Source organism: Rhamphochromis sp. 'chilingali', assembly GCF_963969265.1.
Source record: "Rhamphochromis sp. 'chilingali' genome assembly, chromosome: 13".
NCBI classification, from domain to species: Eukaryota; Metazoa; Chordata; class Actinopteri; order Cichliformes; family Cichlidae; genus Rhamphochromis; species Rhamphochromis sp. 'chilingali'.
In genome coordinates, this window is record NC_137940.1 from 33215729 (window position 1) to 33233670 (window position 17942).

Below are 17942 nucleotides of genomic sequence, written 5' to 3' on the forward strand. Positions count from 1 at the left end.
TGCACATGCTCTACAGTCAAATGACAAAGTTCACAGGTTAGAGTTAAATGTCAATCATGTATATTTTTCTGTAATATACGTGACTTTGTAATATTCTTGATATTTATAATTGAGCAATTTGTATATATTAGTGCTATTTCTTAAATTTGTAAACTGTGTACTATATTGTCTTATTTAATTAGTTTAGTCTGTTACTGTTACTCTCTTGAAGCAACTGTAACCCACATAATTTCCTTAGGGATTATTAAAGTATTCTGATTTTCGTCTTTCATATTTATATTTTTAGTCTGAATCAACCCCCCCCCCATTTTTCTGCTTCTTATAATAATAATAATAATAATAATAATAATAATAATAATAATAATAATAATAATAATAATAATAATAATAATAATAATAATAAACTATTTCTCATTTCTATTATATTTTTCTCATACTTGGACTCGGACTCCCAGAAGCCTTTGTAGTTCTTCTCTGTGTTTACTACCAGCTGACTTCCGGTGTCTTCCCGTCCATTAGCCTCTGATACCCAGAGTCAACCATAACGCCATCCATCTACACTCGATCATTTCCCCATGGAAAACGTTTCCCGCTGACTGGTTGACTCAACTGAATGCAAAATTTCATCGTATTCATCAGATGCAGGTGAGGCCCACAGCACGGAAACCGTCCTTGGGCTGTTAGCCTGCAGGTAGCCATCGACAGGAAGATCGGGCTAACATAACAGCTAATGCTAACGTTAACAGCGGTAGCTTGTTTAGCTCGCAGGGCTTTGTTTATACACCTTATCTGGGTGAAACTCTGAGGTGATCGGTGTCTCCGGGCGAGACACACTCCCACCTAATGCACCGCTTCAGCTTCCAGTAAATTTATGAGCCGTGATGCCTGAATGGGATGTAGCCCCCTAGCGTAACGTAAGGCTAACTGTGGGATTAATCTTTAAAGCTCGTCCTAGTTTAACACGCCAAGACTACTAATTTGGGTTAGTTAAATCACGGTGTGGTAAAACACAAGTTGCTCGGTGCTGTTGCGGTCCAGGCAACTAATCGATCATGTGCAGTTTCGACCGATAGTGTTGTCATGTTAGTTGCAGCGTTAGCCTCCTTCGAGCTCGGTGGGTAACAGTTTGTGAGCGGTGCAATCTTATGGTGTCAGGTTTTTTTTTTGTTTTGCTGTTTTTGTGGAAGTCAACCTGACAGTGTTGGTGTTTGTATCAGGGCTCTGGCCCCGTCTCCAGCTGCTGAAGCACACCGATCCTGTCCTCTCTGCTCCCCGTCCACGGCCTTCCTCCTCGCTGAGCCATGACCACTCAGAGGGATCTTGATATGGTGAGTGAGGCTCTGTCACATTTCAAAACACACAACTGAGGCGATGCTCTCTGAGTACTCAAAACATCATTTAACATTAATACGTTTGATTATCTCTGTGACTGGTGTAGGTGTTTGTATGGGGGTGGGGGTTGTTTGTGGATTAGCCAACATGCACAAACACTTAGCTGGATAGTGACTGCTGTTCCTGTGAACACCATCTGTCTAATCTGAGTTAAAACGTTGGCCTACTTTCCTTTCAAGGTTTAGATGCCAATTGATTGCACCCTCTTATTACATCCTGCCCCCACCTAATCCAACCCAACCACAGGAATGGATACAATAATACAAGTTTTTGTTGGCTTTGTTTACTTATTAGTACCATTATTACCAAGAAAAAGATGACAATTATTTGCATTTTGGGGTATTAAACTGCAGTTTGTCTGTAATTTTTATGTAATTAAAAGTTCTGCTGTAAATAAGAGCAGCGACAGTATCAGAAATTAGAAGAAATAAAAAGTCAAAAGAGGCGACATTTATCAGTCAGACAGGCTGATGTTTGTCTGTAGTTTTAGATCAGTTTGTTTTATTTATGACACAATAATTAAATAAATGTGCCCGGTTCAAATAGGATTAACAAAGAACAAAGAAGAAGCACCATGTCACCTAAGCTTTAGAAACAAAGGTAGCCACTTCTAAACCCAAAAGATATGAAACAGCTGTTTCTTTCTGTTATCAACTGCTCACCAAAACATAAAACATAGATATCTGGAGCTTGTCATATTAAGGGCAATGCTAAATGCTATTTCTCTTGAAATAAAATATTTTCATATGGGATTGCCAATTTTTTGTTTTTTAATTCAAATGTTATTACTGGCCCACATTTTTACAATTGCTGTCTCCATACTGAGTTCCTAGTATGAAAATGTACAGCATTGATCACACGTGTGTGCATATTTCAGGTTTTGGATTGTTGGTGAGGCAAAACATAACTTTTTAAGGACAATGATTCAACTTTTTGTGTTGTTCTATGTTATTTTAGTGTTATTTGTGTCATTTAATTTTATATATCTGAAACGTACGCTTTATTGAATAAGAAGAGTGTTAAACTGCAGATATTAGAATAGGGGTGCCAGACATAAAGCCCTTAGGCCAGAACTGGCCCAGCAAAGACTCCAATCTGGCTCACTAGGCATCTTAAGAAAATGTGAAAGCATGGTTAGTTTTTGAATTTTTAACTCTATTTTCACAAGTTTTCAGCTTTTCCTATTGCTCCAGTTATACTACACCAAAGCACAAGGATATTCTAAAATTGTAATTACAGGACAATCCAGAACCTTTTCTGTTACTTGGTAGTACTTTTGCCCACTTCACATCAAAGTGGAATGTATGTTGCACATGATGTAAAATGAGTTTGACATCCCCGTATTAACGGAACCCATGTTTAGTTTTTAAAAAAGAATAAATGTTGTCAGATGTTTTATGTAGGACACCAACATGAGGTAAAACCCACAGGAGGCCAGAGTGGGATTTAATAGATCATCTCTCTTGGCAGCTATCCTGAAGCTCGTGGCTGACTATGTTTTTAGGAAACTTGACCAGCATGAAGAACAGATAAGCCTCTGCTATTACCTTTAACCCTTAAAAAGTAATCATAACGCCACTTGGAAGACTTCCTTTCGATTGGTGAACCTCAATGACTTTGTGATGCAGGATGTTGCCATGGCAGATTTGACTTTGTTTTTGTTTTGTTCAGGATGAGGGAAGGGGGACAAAGCTTGTTAATAATGACATGGGTATGCAATCCCACATTGAGGTTATTCAGTTCACAGGGGGATGGGTGAGCAGGGGACCACCGAGAGGAAAGGGGGGGGGGGGGGTGGGAGGGTGTATTTGTAAACAGATCAGAGAGTAGGGTTGTCCCTTCCTCACGTCACACCTCGTGATTAAGTCTCTTTGTTCTCTCCTCTGTGATTTGTGAACCAAAGAAAGTTCATGTTTCTTTTTTTAAGAAGGGCACACGTAGGGGGAACGTTCCCCCATCTGTCAGCTCTGAATCTAGAGTAGAGATGTCCCAGCAAAAAGATTTAGTATTGTTCTTTTTGTATGTTTTTGTGGAGTGATTGATCAGAGATGAGAGCTCAATGAGGTCCAGTGACAGAGGTCCAAAATGGGCTCAAGATAATTATTCAGTTAAGGGTGATGTTTTTAATCCTGACCACGAGCCTACCTTCATGTAGTCTAATGTTGGTGGAAAAATTTGACTAAAATATTCACTTTTTTTTTTTATTCTTTTTTAAATTTAAAATAGTGTGTGAGGAGGGTGACACATGCAGCAGCAATGAAGCAGTCAGCAGAAATGAAGCATCATGGTGGAAAATGAAACTATATTTTATAAAAATGCCTTAAACAGCCTAACTGTGGGTACAGATACAATGAAATTTTTGTAGTTGTTAAACGGCTGTAAAGAATAGAATGAAATAGAATAGAATTGCCCTTTTATTGTCGCGAAACTGTGTTCTATTAAAATATAAGTAGTAGACAATTAAACCAGAGTTACTCCACTAGTCATAGTAATCATAGTTTTCTCTTGGTTAAAACGTTTTACACCTTTATCACCTGGGATGCCACACATGTTAAAGCACTTGCTGATCACAGTCTGCTTCATAGAAGCTCTACACTGTCTTGCTTTAATCTTCAACATTAGTTTTGCTTTACTATTTTCCATAAAAGTACACCCAACCATTTTCTACCACTTATCCCCGTCTAGGTCGTGATAGTTTGTTGATAGGAAAAGGTGCAGGATCTACATTCATGAGCGCAGCCTTGTGACGATTCTCAAGAAAATGCTGTTAACTGATTATTTATTACATTAAACAATTTCTTTCAATTGCAAAACCAATGAATAAATGACAAAGAGGTTTCTGTGCGTGAGGGTGCAGCTAGCCCCTGACTGCTGGGTGATTTTTGACTGTAAAGCCAGCGAGTTTCAGCTTTTATGGAGGAGCAAGTACACTTGGTCAAAGTCCTGGTAATTTCTTTTTTTTAATTGCATATGCAGGGAAAAAAAACTTGAGGTAACTGTTAGTGAAAAAGATTTTATGACACTTTGTTATGACCTTCAGTTGTGACATGTACTCTGTTACATTCATTTTCAAGCTTACTACTTATTTTCAGATACAGATTTTAAATCTAAATCAACCGATAATTTATGTGATACTCTTATATTTTAAGTTGGCGCCAATTAAAGTAATGAAATTAGCTTTTTTTTGGTGTCCTATTAATAGTCTGATCTTCTGGTTCCAGTGGGCATAAAATGTTGGACACTGCTTAAAGGCATGTTGCCCATGAAGTTTCCCCTTTTATTTGTTTTTTAACAGATATCTTTGTGTAGATGCCCAGAGGATTTTTTTTTTTTTAAAAAGAAGAAGAAGGAAGCCCCTCTGTTAAGAGACCTTCCCACACACACTTGCACGAGTCCCCCTTGGGGCTACGCACTGGCCATGTAAATTTAATAACATGGCCCAGAGCTGTCTGGGACACCTGGGGTTATCGCATTAGGCCGACAGCCCGGAGAGGAGCAGCAGCACCCTGGAACTAAAGGCCCAGTGTTCTCCCCCCTCTGCCCCACCCTTATCTGGTGTTATCTCCAGCAACAGAGGCTCACTTCACCGTAAGCCCTCGATGAATGAAGTCGCCCAGTCAGAGGGTGAAGATCTGGTGTGGCTAAATCTAATTAGACTGGAATGTCCGTCTGTTCGCACCCTTCAGAAGGTCACCTCATGTCTGAGGAGGTTAGAGGAAGTGAAGGGATTTCGCCACGACTAATTGAGAAGAATTTTAATGGAAGTGTGGCTGGCATGACATTTCTATGGACCCATATTTGAATGCTTTTGTTTGTCGCTTTAGGTACACCTCCGCCTTATCCTGGTCAGTGGCAAAACACAGGACTTCACCTTCTCCCCAAATGACTCGGCCACGGACATCGCCAAGCACGTATTTGACAACTGGCCTGCAGGTACGTTTTAAAGGGTTCAGTCTCCTGTTCTTCACTTTTAATATATTTCACACTTTGAACCTCAAAGTCAGACTGATTCAATCTCATACAGTTTGCCAGTTTCTGCAAATATTTAACAGATGTGGAATCAAAACCTGATATAATCTCTGTTTAAAAATATGCAAGTATTCACACTCGCTGATTTAAACAAACTGACAAGCTTTCGAAGTCCAAAGCAGACAGGTGAGTTTGTAACAGTGTGAGGTGGGCAGTAAACTCTGCTTTTACTGCCTCATCCAGGGGGACAGATTTGCTGTGCACAACCATGTGAGTGTCAAAAAATGGCAAGCATGCTGCTGGGTTTGCTCATCATGTGACACGCAGCCTTTGGACTTAGAAACTGCAGACTCTTCAAATGAAAACTCCTCGGCTGAAGCCTCTCGAGACTTCATGAATTCATTCATGAATGAAAGCAGCGCTGAACTGCCAGAAACTGCAGTTTCAACTCAAGAGCCACTTGAGTCAATCCCCATAGACTCCCATGTTTACAGCCTGGTAAGACAGCGATATTGACCTCAGTGGAGAGTTTAGCTCTTCATAATAATTCTGAGAGTTATTGTGGATACTGGAGTTGGGGACAAGGCTGCAGTACAAGTGGTCAGGACAGGCAGCCATGCTGAAAGTCATCCGGACCTGCCCAAGGAGATTATTGCGAGGTTTTTGAACTTTTTTTATCACCCTAATTTTTGGATCACACCTCGTGTTATGGTGTTGGATGGGGGAATTAACATTGGAGCCAGGGCAATAAACTAGCCAGGCCAGTACATTAGCTAGTATTAGCTCATTGATGTACTGGGTACCAGTGTGCATGCCAGCTGATTAAAATACAAGAAACTGCCAGTTTGAGTTCATTTGGAAACAGAATCCAGAACTTATTTAAAGGTTTAAATTGTAAACTGTGGGCTTTGCATATATCACAGTCTTCAGAAATATGCTCAGCAATCTGTATCTTGGCTCTTGTGTTTAGTGTTTCTAGGACAATAAAATACTGCTGGCTGCATCAGTTGGGAAAGTGATACATCTCTTCTTTCCCTCCTTGGCAGGGTGGGAGGAAGAGCAGGTGAGCAGTCCCAGTATACTCCGCCTCATTTTCCAGGGACGCTTCCTTCATGGCAACGTCACCCTGGGAGGTAAGACCATCGCTGGCCAGAGAAAGCATCAGAGAGAAACAGAATGGCATCTTTATGCTTTTATCTTACTGTAAACGCTGTTGTTAAATTACTAATGCCAAAAACGGCATGCGGGCATATCTAGCAGCAGTACACAAAGCTCTTAGTCTAACGATTTACAGTCATGAACTTCTGCCAGTGTCCTCAGATTCCCAGGCAGCATCCTTCCTCCTTTGCTGCTGTTTGGATTATTTCACTGAACCCAAAACATGAACTGAAGCAGACAGTATTTCCTGATTGAGAACCAGTCTCAGTGCTTCTGATCTCTCACACTGGCTGGACATTTCCCTTTAATCAGAGCGATGTGACGCAAGGATGTGTGTCTCTCTGTTTCGTGTAGAAATAAATGGGAAGTGAAATCGAAAACAGCCTTTATCTTCTGAGACTCATCTGAGAATTATCTGCTGGTATGAGTTTTTATTCATGCAGTATGCAGCGGTAGCAGTAGGTACCATTTAGATTTTATGAACAAATTATACTTTATTAATACCAGAATTTGTAAACTTGTTACATTAGCTAAAAGACTGAACACAACCTGTGATAGCTCAATAAAAAAAACAAACAAACAACCCAGAGTGAAATGGCTCAACAAGAAATCATATAAAATAAATGCAGGTATTGTGGTATGAGGCAGTGAAGATTTCCTGTGTCTGTCCTTGTGAAATGCATCTTAAAGTGCTTCGCTGCCTTCCAGTAAGTGATGCAGAGGATGGTCCATGATGGTTAACAGTTCTTTAACCTCCTCTCCAGCACAGCCTCAGTCATTTGGATGCTGGGTTTGCAGGCTTGCTCCAGTGGAGCGAGTGATGCCAATACTGAAACTGCTTATCAACAATAATGGGGTAATATGACCTGATTTGTTTTATGCATGTCCGAAAACGCCATACCGGAAACGTGAGCTTTGTCCACACATACGAAATGGGCTTCTTCCTGTTCCTTTCACAATAAAGGTCCTTGACATAGTCACTGCTTGGCTGTTGTACATATAATGGCTTAAAAAGCACAACAGATTATGGGATTAGAGTCAAGATTTTTCTTTCTTTCATTTCAGTACTTATGGGTTTTTTGTTTTTGTTTGTGTTTTTAAATAAACCTTTTTTTTTTCTTGTTTTAAGAATGTCTAATATAAGACAATGAAAATCGCCATGTCAGAAACTCTTTTTAAGAAGCCAGTCTATGAAGCTGTTTTTGAGATCCATGAAGAAAATGTTGGTTTAGTTGTATAAAGTAATTATATTGCATTAAGCGTGGCTTTAATTCAAGCTTTACTTTATAAATTTATACTTTAGAAAACACACAAAGTTCAATGTGCAATAGAAGAAATCGAGTCGGTCAGATAAAAGAAGATCTCTCTGTAAAAAGATACAAAAATATAAAGCTTACATTTTTATATAACGCCAATATTCATAATATTCAGATGTCCGGTAACATCTGTATATTGTGTCGCTGCCTTCAACAGCCCATCAACTTCTTTCTTCTTGTGATTTGTTGTGGAGTCTTCTGATGGTGGCTGCAGTTCCTCTTTCTGCGTTTCTGTTCAGAAATTTTAATCAAACAGTACCAGGAAATCTGCCTTTTACTCTGTAACCGTGACAGGAAGTGCACGTATTTTTGCTCACGTGTAGAACAAATTGTTTGCCAGTATGAATCATGGTAGTGATCATGTACCTCTGACCGCAGATTGCCTACATTTAAAAGGCTATCCGCTGAAGAAGGTGTGGCTGCTGATTGTCTTAGGACTCATTAGGAACATTTAAAGAAGTCCGGAGTTTATAAGTCAGATTAAACCTTCTAGAATGTGACCTTGGTTTGAGATTGAGAATCCCATCAGCATTGTACATGGGAAGCTGCACTGAAGAAGCTTAAGCTACTTAATTCTGAAGTATGTGGTGTTCTCCACCTCTACCTGAGGCCTGTCACCCTCATCACTCTTGTGGAGACTTAGAAACACATTTGGGCTTGGCTTTAAAAGCAGAGTTTGATTTTTTTTATTTATTTATTTTTTTTTAAAGGGTTGTCTTTCTCTTCCAGTTGGAAAATTAGTGTAGATACAACCTAGTGCATCAACAGTTGATGGAGGTTGCTTGGTGTTGCTAGGTGAAATCTGTTGCAAAGAGAGTACTGCACCATGGTTGCCTGTCGTTTGTATGGAAGACACCAGCTGACTGCAAACACTCGCCAGCTGCACTCTGAGTGGTATTTAAACTGTAAATGTTTGAAGGAAAGTGCTCTTAGTCTCCAGCTTTTGTTGAACTTTTCCATCTGAGTAATCTTTGTCTCTGGTTTGCATCGCATTTTTTAAACCGTTTTACTAGTGGTCAAATAGTTTGCAAATGTTTGCAGACAAATCAGTGTCTTCCATGCAACCTGTTGGCAACCTTTGATCTCATCTCCTGTGTGACTGAGGAGCTTTAAACTCTGTATATCACAGTGCACTGCGATTCGTCACTAGTGTCACATCTGGTGCTCATCACTGTTCTGCAATCAAAAAAAATGGCTGGTTTTGCACGTTTTCTTGTTCTCAGGTCTCTTGTAAAAGATTTTAATCTCAGTGAGGTGAGACTGTCTGATTAAATATGTATAACAGAGGAAACGGAGGAGGTTTCTGGTGCAGCTTCACTGACTTCTAAATTGCAGAGAGTCTGAAGAAGTGAAAGCGACAGCAGCACTTTTAGTATATAGAACAGTTTTTTTTATGTGACCATCTCATTTCAGCTTCAAACCTGATGCCAGGTAGACTTATTAATATGTGTAAGGAAAGTTTTTACAATTAAAGATATCCTAGTGGCACATGTAAATATTCATGATCCAGCTTGGTTAAATGAAGGTTACGATGTTGAAAATAAAGTGATTCCTAGGTGAGACAAATATAGATACTGACAAGGTCATAATTCATAGCATTCGTATGCAGCTGTTGTTGCTGCCACCATTTAATTAGATGGGAAAGTACAAGGATGAATCCTAACGTGTTTTATGTGTTTTCAGCTCTAAAGCTGCCGCCGGGCCGAACAACTGTCATGCACTTGGTTGCCAGGGAGACTCTTCCAGAGCCCAACTCTCATGGTGAGGAACTTTCATCTGCTCCTTGTTTTAGTTTTTTCTCGAGGTGCCAAACTATTAAAAAAAATTGTTAAACTGTCACTGGCTCTAATATACCATCATGCATAAACCATCATGCTTCTTCAGTACTTTGATGTAAAAGTTCTCAGCCGTATGTTGGATGTAATCCATCCCGTCACTACCAGCAGCCAAACTCATGACAGGCGTGTGGATGCCAGCGTGTAAAGAAAGAAGATGAGTGCTGCTAAAAAGACTAACTTTAGCCACACTCGGCTAGCTGAGGCTAACACACGGTTTTCCTTAGCAACAGGTGGTTGCCAGTAACTCGTCTGTACACCTGCATGACTGGGAGTTCAGCAATCATTTTCCTAACAATTGCACTCAACCAACAGCAACCGGATGGAGAATACTCATTTTTCCCTCAAAACCTGTGGTTATCAGATGGTTGCTGACCAGTCTCTAGGCCTGTGTGACTCAGGTCTAATTCACTTGATGCTACATTGTCACTGTGATTATAGCTACGGACAGTTTTTACACTGTGCACAGTGCAGTGGCCCACACATTTCAGCAGCTTTTTGTATGTTTTGATTGTTGAAGAATGCGTAAACAGTTTTGAGAAGCTTTTAATAATGATCAGGTGACCCCCACATGAACAAACTCTTTGCAGCTGTCGGGAGGAAGAACCCCCTTCTAACAGGAAACAGATCCCAGTGAGGTCTGTCTCATGTCAGCTGGATGTTTTTGTGGGTTTTTTTGTCTCACCTCGTGTCTCTGCTCTCTTGTCTTTGTAGGTCAAAGGAACAGAGAAAAAACAACAGAGAGCAACTGCTGCCTCCTCTTGTAAAGCTACAGAAACAGCCCCTTCCCTTCCTTTAATTACGCACACACACATCCACACACATGCACACACATACACACACATATATATATATATATAAAACACACACATTCAAACAAGCATACACTCCCTCTCCGCTCTTTCCTGCCTGTCGTCCCGTCAGCTGTGGATCTGGAATAAAATGCAGGAAGTCCGTTTGGGGTCCCCCTCCCCCCTCTTCTCTCTCTCTCTCTCTCTCTCTCTCTCTCTCTCTCTCTCTCTCTCTCTCTCTCTCTCTCTCTCTCTCTCTCACACACACTTTGGTTGAACTGTCCAATCTGAGGCTTTTTTTGTGCCAATAATGTTCACTTTTCTGCCCCCAAACTTCTACTGTTGTTACTACTTTTTCTTTGAACATCATGACATTGAACAACATCGCAGATCCCTTCACTGCTGGAGACATTTTTGAAGAGCTGTCATGTAGTGAAAAAACAAAACAAAGCAAACAACAACCCAGGAACTCGCCTCTCTTCATGGACACAGAAGTGCTACAAAGGATGTGTGGGCTTTAACCCTTCCATACTAGTCACTTGGATGTTTTCCCCAGGTCTTACTGAATGGTGTTAACCCTCTCGTTGCACTTAACCAGTTTAATTCTAAAGTGTTTGCTGTGTTTCATCTCCTCCTCCTTTGTGGCTTTTTGTTTTTGGTCAGATGAACAGACCTTAACTCCTCCCGAACCCAGGTGGTAGAAAACGTGCCATCCTCTTCACAGACTGTTTCTGCCTCTCAGTAACTGACGGTCAGTAGGCCGTCACCTGCGTCCGTTCATGGACCAATCGAGGAAGTACTTTTATCTGGAAGAGTAAAAACACCTGAGGGTCCGCGGGAAACGGGAACAGACTCCCCGGCGAGGCTTGAATAAATGCGGTCAGAGGATTTCAGCGGATCATGTGCGCGCCATCAGATGTCGTGTTCGTTCCTCTGGTGGAGACTTTAATGACTAGGCTGTCGATGCTCCCTGGTGATGGGAGCCGGCACGGCGGGCCAGTTAAACGCAGACAGAAGATGCGAGCGGGTATCGGTTTGACGCCCTCCTCTACAGGACACTGAAAACGAGGCTGAGTTTCTCTCGTTGGATGACTAGAGAGAGAGAAAAAAAGGAAAGTTTTGGAAGTGTTTCGCCTCCTTTTTTCATTTGGATGCTGTCGTTTCTTCTCGTTTGCCTTTTATTGTGGAATTCAGTAATATCATTAATATTGAAATTTAAATATATCAATTTTTATCTTGTGTATATGTATTTGTTGAATTTTTGTGCGGGTGAGTTTGTGTGCGAGTGTGTCTGAGGGTGTGTGAATGCGTGGCATAATGTGGACTAATTTGGGGGGTGGGGGGGCAAGTGGTCTTTAAAAAAAGAAGAAGGTGGTGCACTGGGCGTGTTGATGGGCTGTGGTTTCTTCAGAAACAGTCGGAAACCTTTTGATTCCTTCCATCGAGTGTCTTTTGGTTTGTGTTTTTGTCAATCAATGTCACTGCTATGAAGATTAGCTCAGTATGAATAAATGTAAAAACTAAAATGCAATGTGGTCTACATCAAAGCTTGTATTATAAATTAATAAATCTTTACATAAGGCAACTTCTTCTGCATATTTGACTGTTTACTTTCTTTTGAGTAGCTTTGCATGACTAATGTTACTAAAGGCCCTTATTGATCTTATACCGCACCTTGATGGTTCAGCTCATGCTCTGAAACATTTCAACTGCTGCTCCTTTAAGACCGTATTGTTGTGATTGGCTGTCCTCCACATACAGAAGGTTTACAGCAGGTGGGAGGGGCTAGTGTCCTGCAAGCGAAAATAAGGTGTGTTTTAAGGGCTTTGTGCTTTTTTTTTTTAATGTACACATTTCCCATAAAACAAGCCTATAAAGAAAAACTCCACATAATCTGTGTATGCAGCTACAGGATACTGAGTCATCAAATGATGTGACTGACAGTGAGGAGGTTAATAAGGATGAAAAGAAACTAAAAAGGAGGAAAGTATCACAAAAACTTCGCCTACAAGCTAAAAGAGGCACCAGGACCAAAAGTCCCCTTGAAGGATTTCACAAGAACCTAAATGTTTTGTGAAAGTGTCTGATAAGATGTTTGGAGGACAAGCACACTACATGGACAGAATTACTGAGCCATGTGCACATTATACATACAGGCAGTACTCAGCCACGATGCTCCCAGCACAGAGTGTTTATGCCAGAAGATTGTGGAATTAAGAAAATGAAATGTCACTAAGTGACTTGTGACAGCAGTTGCATCCCATTACAGATTTCAATGAGCTCTTTAGACCAAATCTTTCACAAGTCATTGTAAAGTCAGACTGTGTGGCTAGGCACTTGATCTTATACACAATGGCAATGGGACTGAAAACACTTGAATTCAAATATTAAAGAGGTGTTGCCTAATACTTTTGTTCATGTTGTTGATGTGGTAATGGAAAAACTTTTGCAGGTATTGTTTTCGATGTTAACTGTTTCACCTATAAAAATGACATGTGACGAGCTCCCCTGTAACCTTGAGGATGAGTTTTCCTCAGTTCATATCAATGAAGACGTAGTTTGATAACCATCAGAATAGAGTTTTTCCAAGGGTAGCTACACAGGCAGAGGCCACCCTCACTAACGTCTTATGCAAACTCTGTCATTCTGTTCTATAAGCAGGCCTGAGCTATGACAGAAACCACTCAGTTCAGGAAAGAGCTTCACGGATTAGTCCTAGTCTGTTTTCAAGTTGTAAAAGTTAAAGATTTGACTTGTTTGTACTCTGACCTTATTACTTTAAATTCCGGTCATATCAAATAAGAACATGGCACCACTGTAAGAGCAAATGTTTATGACTAAAAATAAGGAAAAAGATAATAGAGTTGCCTTAAAATATTAACCATAGTTTTCAATGTAATATGATCAACTGTCATACTCTGAATGAAGAATTTTAAGGAGGCAGGGTTATCCCTTGGTTAGAATGATCAGTGATTGATTAGATAATTTATTTAATCACAAAAAAGAAACTTTTTTCTTCACATAAAAGTTGGCATCTAGATTTTTTCCCTCTGATCTGTGCTGTAATCTTTGTGTTTTTTGTTTATTTAACTGCACAAAATTGAAGTAAGGGATGTTTTTCTATTATTGGGGTTAAATTAACCTTGAAAGAATGGTCTACACGGATATTTCTAAAGGTTATAGTTGCACAAATTTTCTGTTTGGAGCTTTAACGAGAAGGAGGCCGATGGACAAACTTCTAAAGATCTACTTGGTAGTATTGTTGCAGTTTAACGTCTTGACCTGTAGGTGGCATTGTTCCTCTTTTTGCCTAATGAGTGAAGGCTGTTAGAGGCTGCTGGTGGAGGGTTTAAAAGTACAAAGCGGTGAGGAGTGTTTCCACGGATGGTTTTTGAGACTGCTTGAAGTTTAAATGAAGTCGTTTGAGGGTTAAGTCTGACAGAACCAAGGGAAAGGAAACAGCTTGCGACCCACATGCTGTCATCTCCATCAGCTCCAGTCACTGCTGTGTTGTTACATCGGGGTCATGACTTTGTGTTGAGCTGATTTCTCCTTGTCTGCCTCAGGAATCCGCTCCTGACGTGTCGCTGCAAGACATCCAGGTTTCCAGTTGACACTGGCAGCGTAACGTAGGAAAAGTGCAGTCCACCCACATCCCCCTGAACATACTGCACTTTTAAACCTGCTGCTGTGCAGAAGCCTTTTTTCTTTCTGTGTCCCCTCACCTTTTCCCTGTGACCCCAGTAGTTTTGGGAGTTTTGACAGAATTCAGTGGAGAGAAGAGCCTGAACAGGAGCTGACCGCAGAGGAGTCCAGGGAGGCAATCTGCTGAAATCTCGGCTACTTAAAACCACCACATTCACAGCTGCTTCTGCAGGATGAATTGCTTTCTGTGGTCAACATGACTCAAAGCACGCATGCAGACAGTTTCTTGAGTGTGCTGCGGTGTGCTGCACTCAAACCACCGTTCGCTCGTGGCATGTTGTCCCTCTGAGGGCGGACTGCACTCCTGAAATGTAGGGCTTAACTCCCACTCTGACAGCAGAGGTTCTTGCTGCTTTCTGCTCCAGGAATGTCATGTTAAGTCGAAACACTGCTGTAGTTAAACTGTATTATTATTATTTTAGCTTTTTTTGTTAGTGGGAAGAAAACAAACTAGGCCCGTAAGTTTGTGGCTTACCTTATGTGGACTATCACAGAGGATTTTAAATCACTGGTCACTATATTCTTCATTTCCAGTTAATACTTGTACAGCTGCTGTTATTGTGTATATATTTATTTAGATTTAGATTTCTTCATACATTCTTATATAGTTCTATATTGTGTATTTTGTTGTACAGTTATTTTATTTTCAACTTTAATTTATATATTTTATCTTATTCTTCCCAGTTAAATTTACCCTTCATTCTAATTTGTGTTGTACAGTTATTTCATTTTTAACCTTAATTTATATTTTATTCCTTCCTAGTTAAATTTACCCTTTTTAATTTTTCATATTTATTTCCTATCTTATTCATAGCCTTTCCTTTTTTTGTTTTCTTTAGGTCACGAGCAGTTGTCCAAGCATTTCACTACATATCGTACTGTGTATGACTGTGTACGTGACAAATAAAATTTGAATTTGAATTTGAAAAATCAAGCATCAATCTATGATTGAATGCAGACTTTCAGCTATAAGTCAAGGGGTTTCCTAAATGCAGCCATATTTATTCAGTCTCCCACTTTCAAAGGATCAATATCAACTGGACAAACGAACAGATTTTTAAATACTGGAATTGTTTTTAATAGTAGGATGAAAATCCTTTGCAGTCGACGACTGCCTGAACTCTAGAACACGTGGACGTCACCAGACGCTGCGTCTCCTTTCTGGAGACTCTCTGCTCTGCTAGGCCTTTACTGCAGCTGCCTTCAGTTGCTGCTGGTTTCTGTGTCTGTCTGCAGTCAGTTTTGTATTTAATAACTGAAAAGCTGCTCTACTAGGCTGGGATCAGGTGACTGACTTGACCATTGAAAAATAAACATTTTATTTGCCTTGAGAAGCTCTTGGGTTGCTTTTGCGGTTTGCTGTGGCTCATTATCCACATGCACTACTAAGTGCTGTTTCTCTCCACGTCCATACTTTTCTCTTCCCATCATTCTGGCTCCAGTTAATTGTGGTTTCATCTGTCCGAAGATCTATTTTTTTCCAGAACTGTGCTCGCTCTTTTAGATATTTCCTGGCAAAGTCCAACCTGTCCTTCCTTTTTTGTTTTCTTGTCTTGTTTGCACCTTGTTGTGTCCAACCCTCTGTTTCCATTCATGAAGGAGTCTCGTGCTTGTAGACCCCGACAATGACATGTTTACCTCCTTGAGTGTGTTCTTGACTTGTTTAGAAGTTTCACCATGGAAATAATTCTGCCATCATGCACTTCTTCTGTGGTCTTTTTGGTGTTGCTTAAGAATGCACCAGATTCTAATTTTTTCTGTCTCTCTGCTGAAGAAGGCCATGAGATGTGATAAGAAGCTATGAAACAGCTGCTGGACCATATTTTCTGCTGATGTTTGATAATATTAAACACTTTGCCAAACTTCAGGGTAATTTTGCAGACTTTTGTGGGCGTGTAACCTCAAATCCATTCATTCATCTTTGCATCTTTGTCGTTTCTTTTTATTTAACAAATTTAGAGGCGGTGGCACAGGGGAGGTTCGTGGATGTAGCAAAGGAGGAGAGTTTCTTTTCGTCCCATGCAGAGGGTCACTATGACAGATGACGATGCCAGGGACAGGGTGAGATGGAGGCAAAAAGGTCCTTACTGTACTGACCTTGAGGTGAAATTGTTCTTTTACAATTAGAAGCTGTTGCCAAGCTCCAGAGTAAAGTTTTAAGGTTGAAAAGAAAAGAAAACTTTGGTAGTTTTAAGAAATGATCATATTTGCTCATTAATGTCCCTCTCATCTCTGAGTGTAATGCAGGACAACTGAAGAACAGGAAATGCAGCTTCACATGAAGACTGAAAAATAAAAGCTCACTTTAGTTTGTTAGACTCATAACTGTTCAGAACTTCTGCTTTCTGTGAAAATGCACATAGTAGCTGGACTGGATGGAGAGAAAAGAGCTGAATGCCTGAATCCACAGGCGACTCTGATATATGTGTTATTTTCTTTGATGGTATTTTGAGCTCCAAATCCCCCGTTCCCTTCATTGTAACTCATTTTCTAATCTGCCAGTTCCTTCTGTATTAAAACCAGCTGTGACCAGCTGTTAACACACACACACACAAAAGCAAGCACATACCGCAAGCGACTGATACACTAAAGTTAACCGTTTGGAGGCTGAGTTTATGTTTTGACACCTTTCATACTGCATAGTATCATTTTTAGAGTGCAAATTCAGCTACAAAAACATTATTAAAAAATTAGAAACATGCCTAAAATTTGACAAATGTTTTATTGTAATTAGTCAAAATGTTTCAGGGTTATAGAGACTTAATTTCCTCTCTATGCTTTGTTTCCTTTTATATTTAATTTTGCCATTTTTTTAACCAAAATTTCACCTTTTACAACAAACACGCGCTTATACATATTAACAAGCCACTTTATTAGGTACATGTTGCTTGTTCTGTGTTTGACTGATGGCGTGAATCTTCTGTTCCACCTCATCCAAAAGGTGCTCTATTGGATTGAGACCTGATTATGTGGAGAACATTGGAGTACAGTGAACTCGCAGTCATGTTCAAGAAACCAGTTTGAGATTATTTGAGCTCTGTGACATTGAATCAGACTGTGGTCATAGAAGGGCCGACATGGTCAACAACGATACTCAGGCAGGCTGTGGCGTTGCAGCAACGCTCACTTTGTACAAAGAGCCACAAAGAGTGCCTGGAAAATATTCCCCACAGTGTTAAATCACCAACAGCCTGAACCACTACTAGAAGGCAGGATGGATCCATGTTTTCAGTTTTTATTACGATAAATTATCGCCCTACCATCCAGATATCTTAGCAGAAATCGAGACTCATCACACCAGGCAACATTTTTCAAATGATCTATTGTCCAATGTTAGTGAATCTACGCGAGTTGTAGCCCCCGCTCTTCTGTTCTTTGCTGGCAGCAGTGTACCAGGTGTGGTCTTCTGCTGCTGTAGCCATTCTGGAATCAGAGATGCTCTTCTGCATAGCTTACTTTGGTTCCAACGAGGGGTTATTTGAGTTAATGTTGCCTTCTTATCAGCTCAAAGCAGTCTGGCCATTTTCAATCAGAATCAGAATCAGAATACTTTATTGATCCCTGGGGGAAATTATTTTTTGTTGTTTGTTGTTTTATTTTCTTCTGACCTCTGATATTAACAAGACACCCAGAGAATTTTTGCTCTTTTTCGCACCTTCTCTGTAAATCCTAGAGACAGTTATGATGGAAAATCCCAGTAGATCAGCGGCTGCTGAAATAGTCAGACAGGCCGGTCTGCCACCAACAGCCACGCCAAATTGAAAGCCACGTAAATC

General features: G+C 40.3%; 1 protein-coding gene across 1 annotated transcript; it reads left to right on the forward strand.

The window, feature by feature from the left end:
- Positions 1–490: 490 nt before the first annotated feature.
- On the forward strand, positions 491–12046 carry ubl3b (ubiquitin-like 3b). The gene is made up of 6 exons (XM_080901929.1): positions 491–645; positions 1218–1328; positions 5217–5325; positions 6408–6494; positions 9519–9596; positions 10385–12046. The coding sequence occupies exons 2-6, from the start codon at positions 1302–1304 to the stop codon at positions 10435–10437; spliced, it is 354 nt and encodes a 117-aa protein (XP_080758055.1). The 5' UTR covers positions 491–645; positions 1218–1301; the 3' UTR covers positions 10438–12046.
- The last annotated feature ends 5896 nt before the right edge of the window (positions 12047–17942 follow it).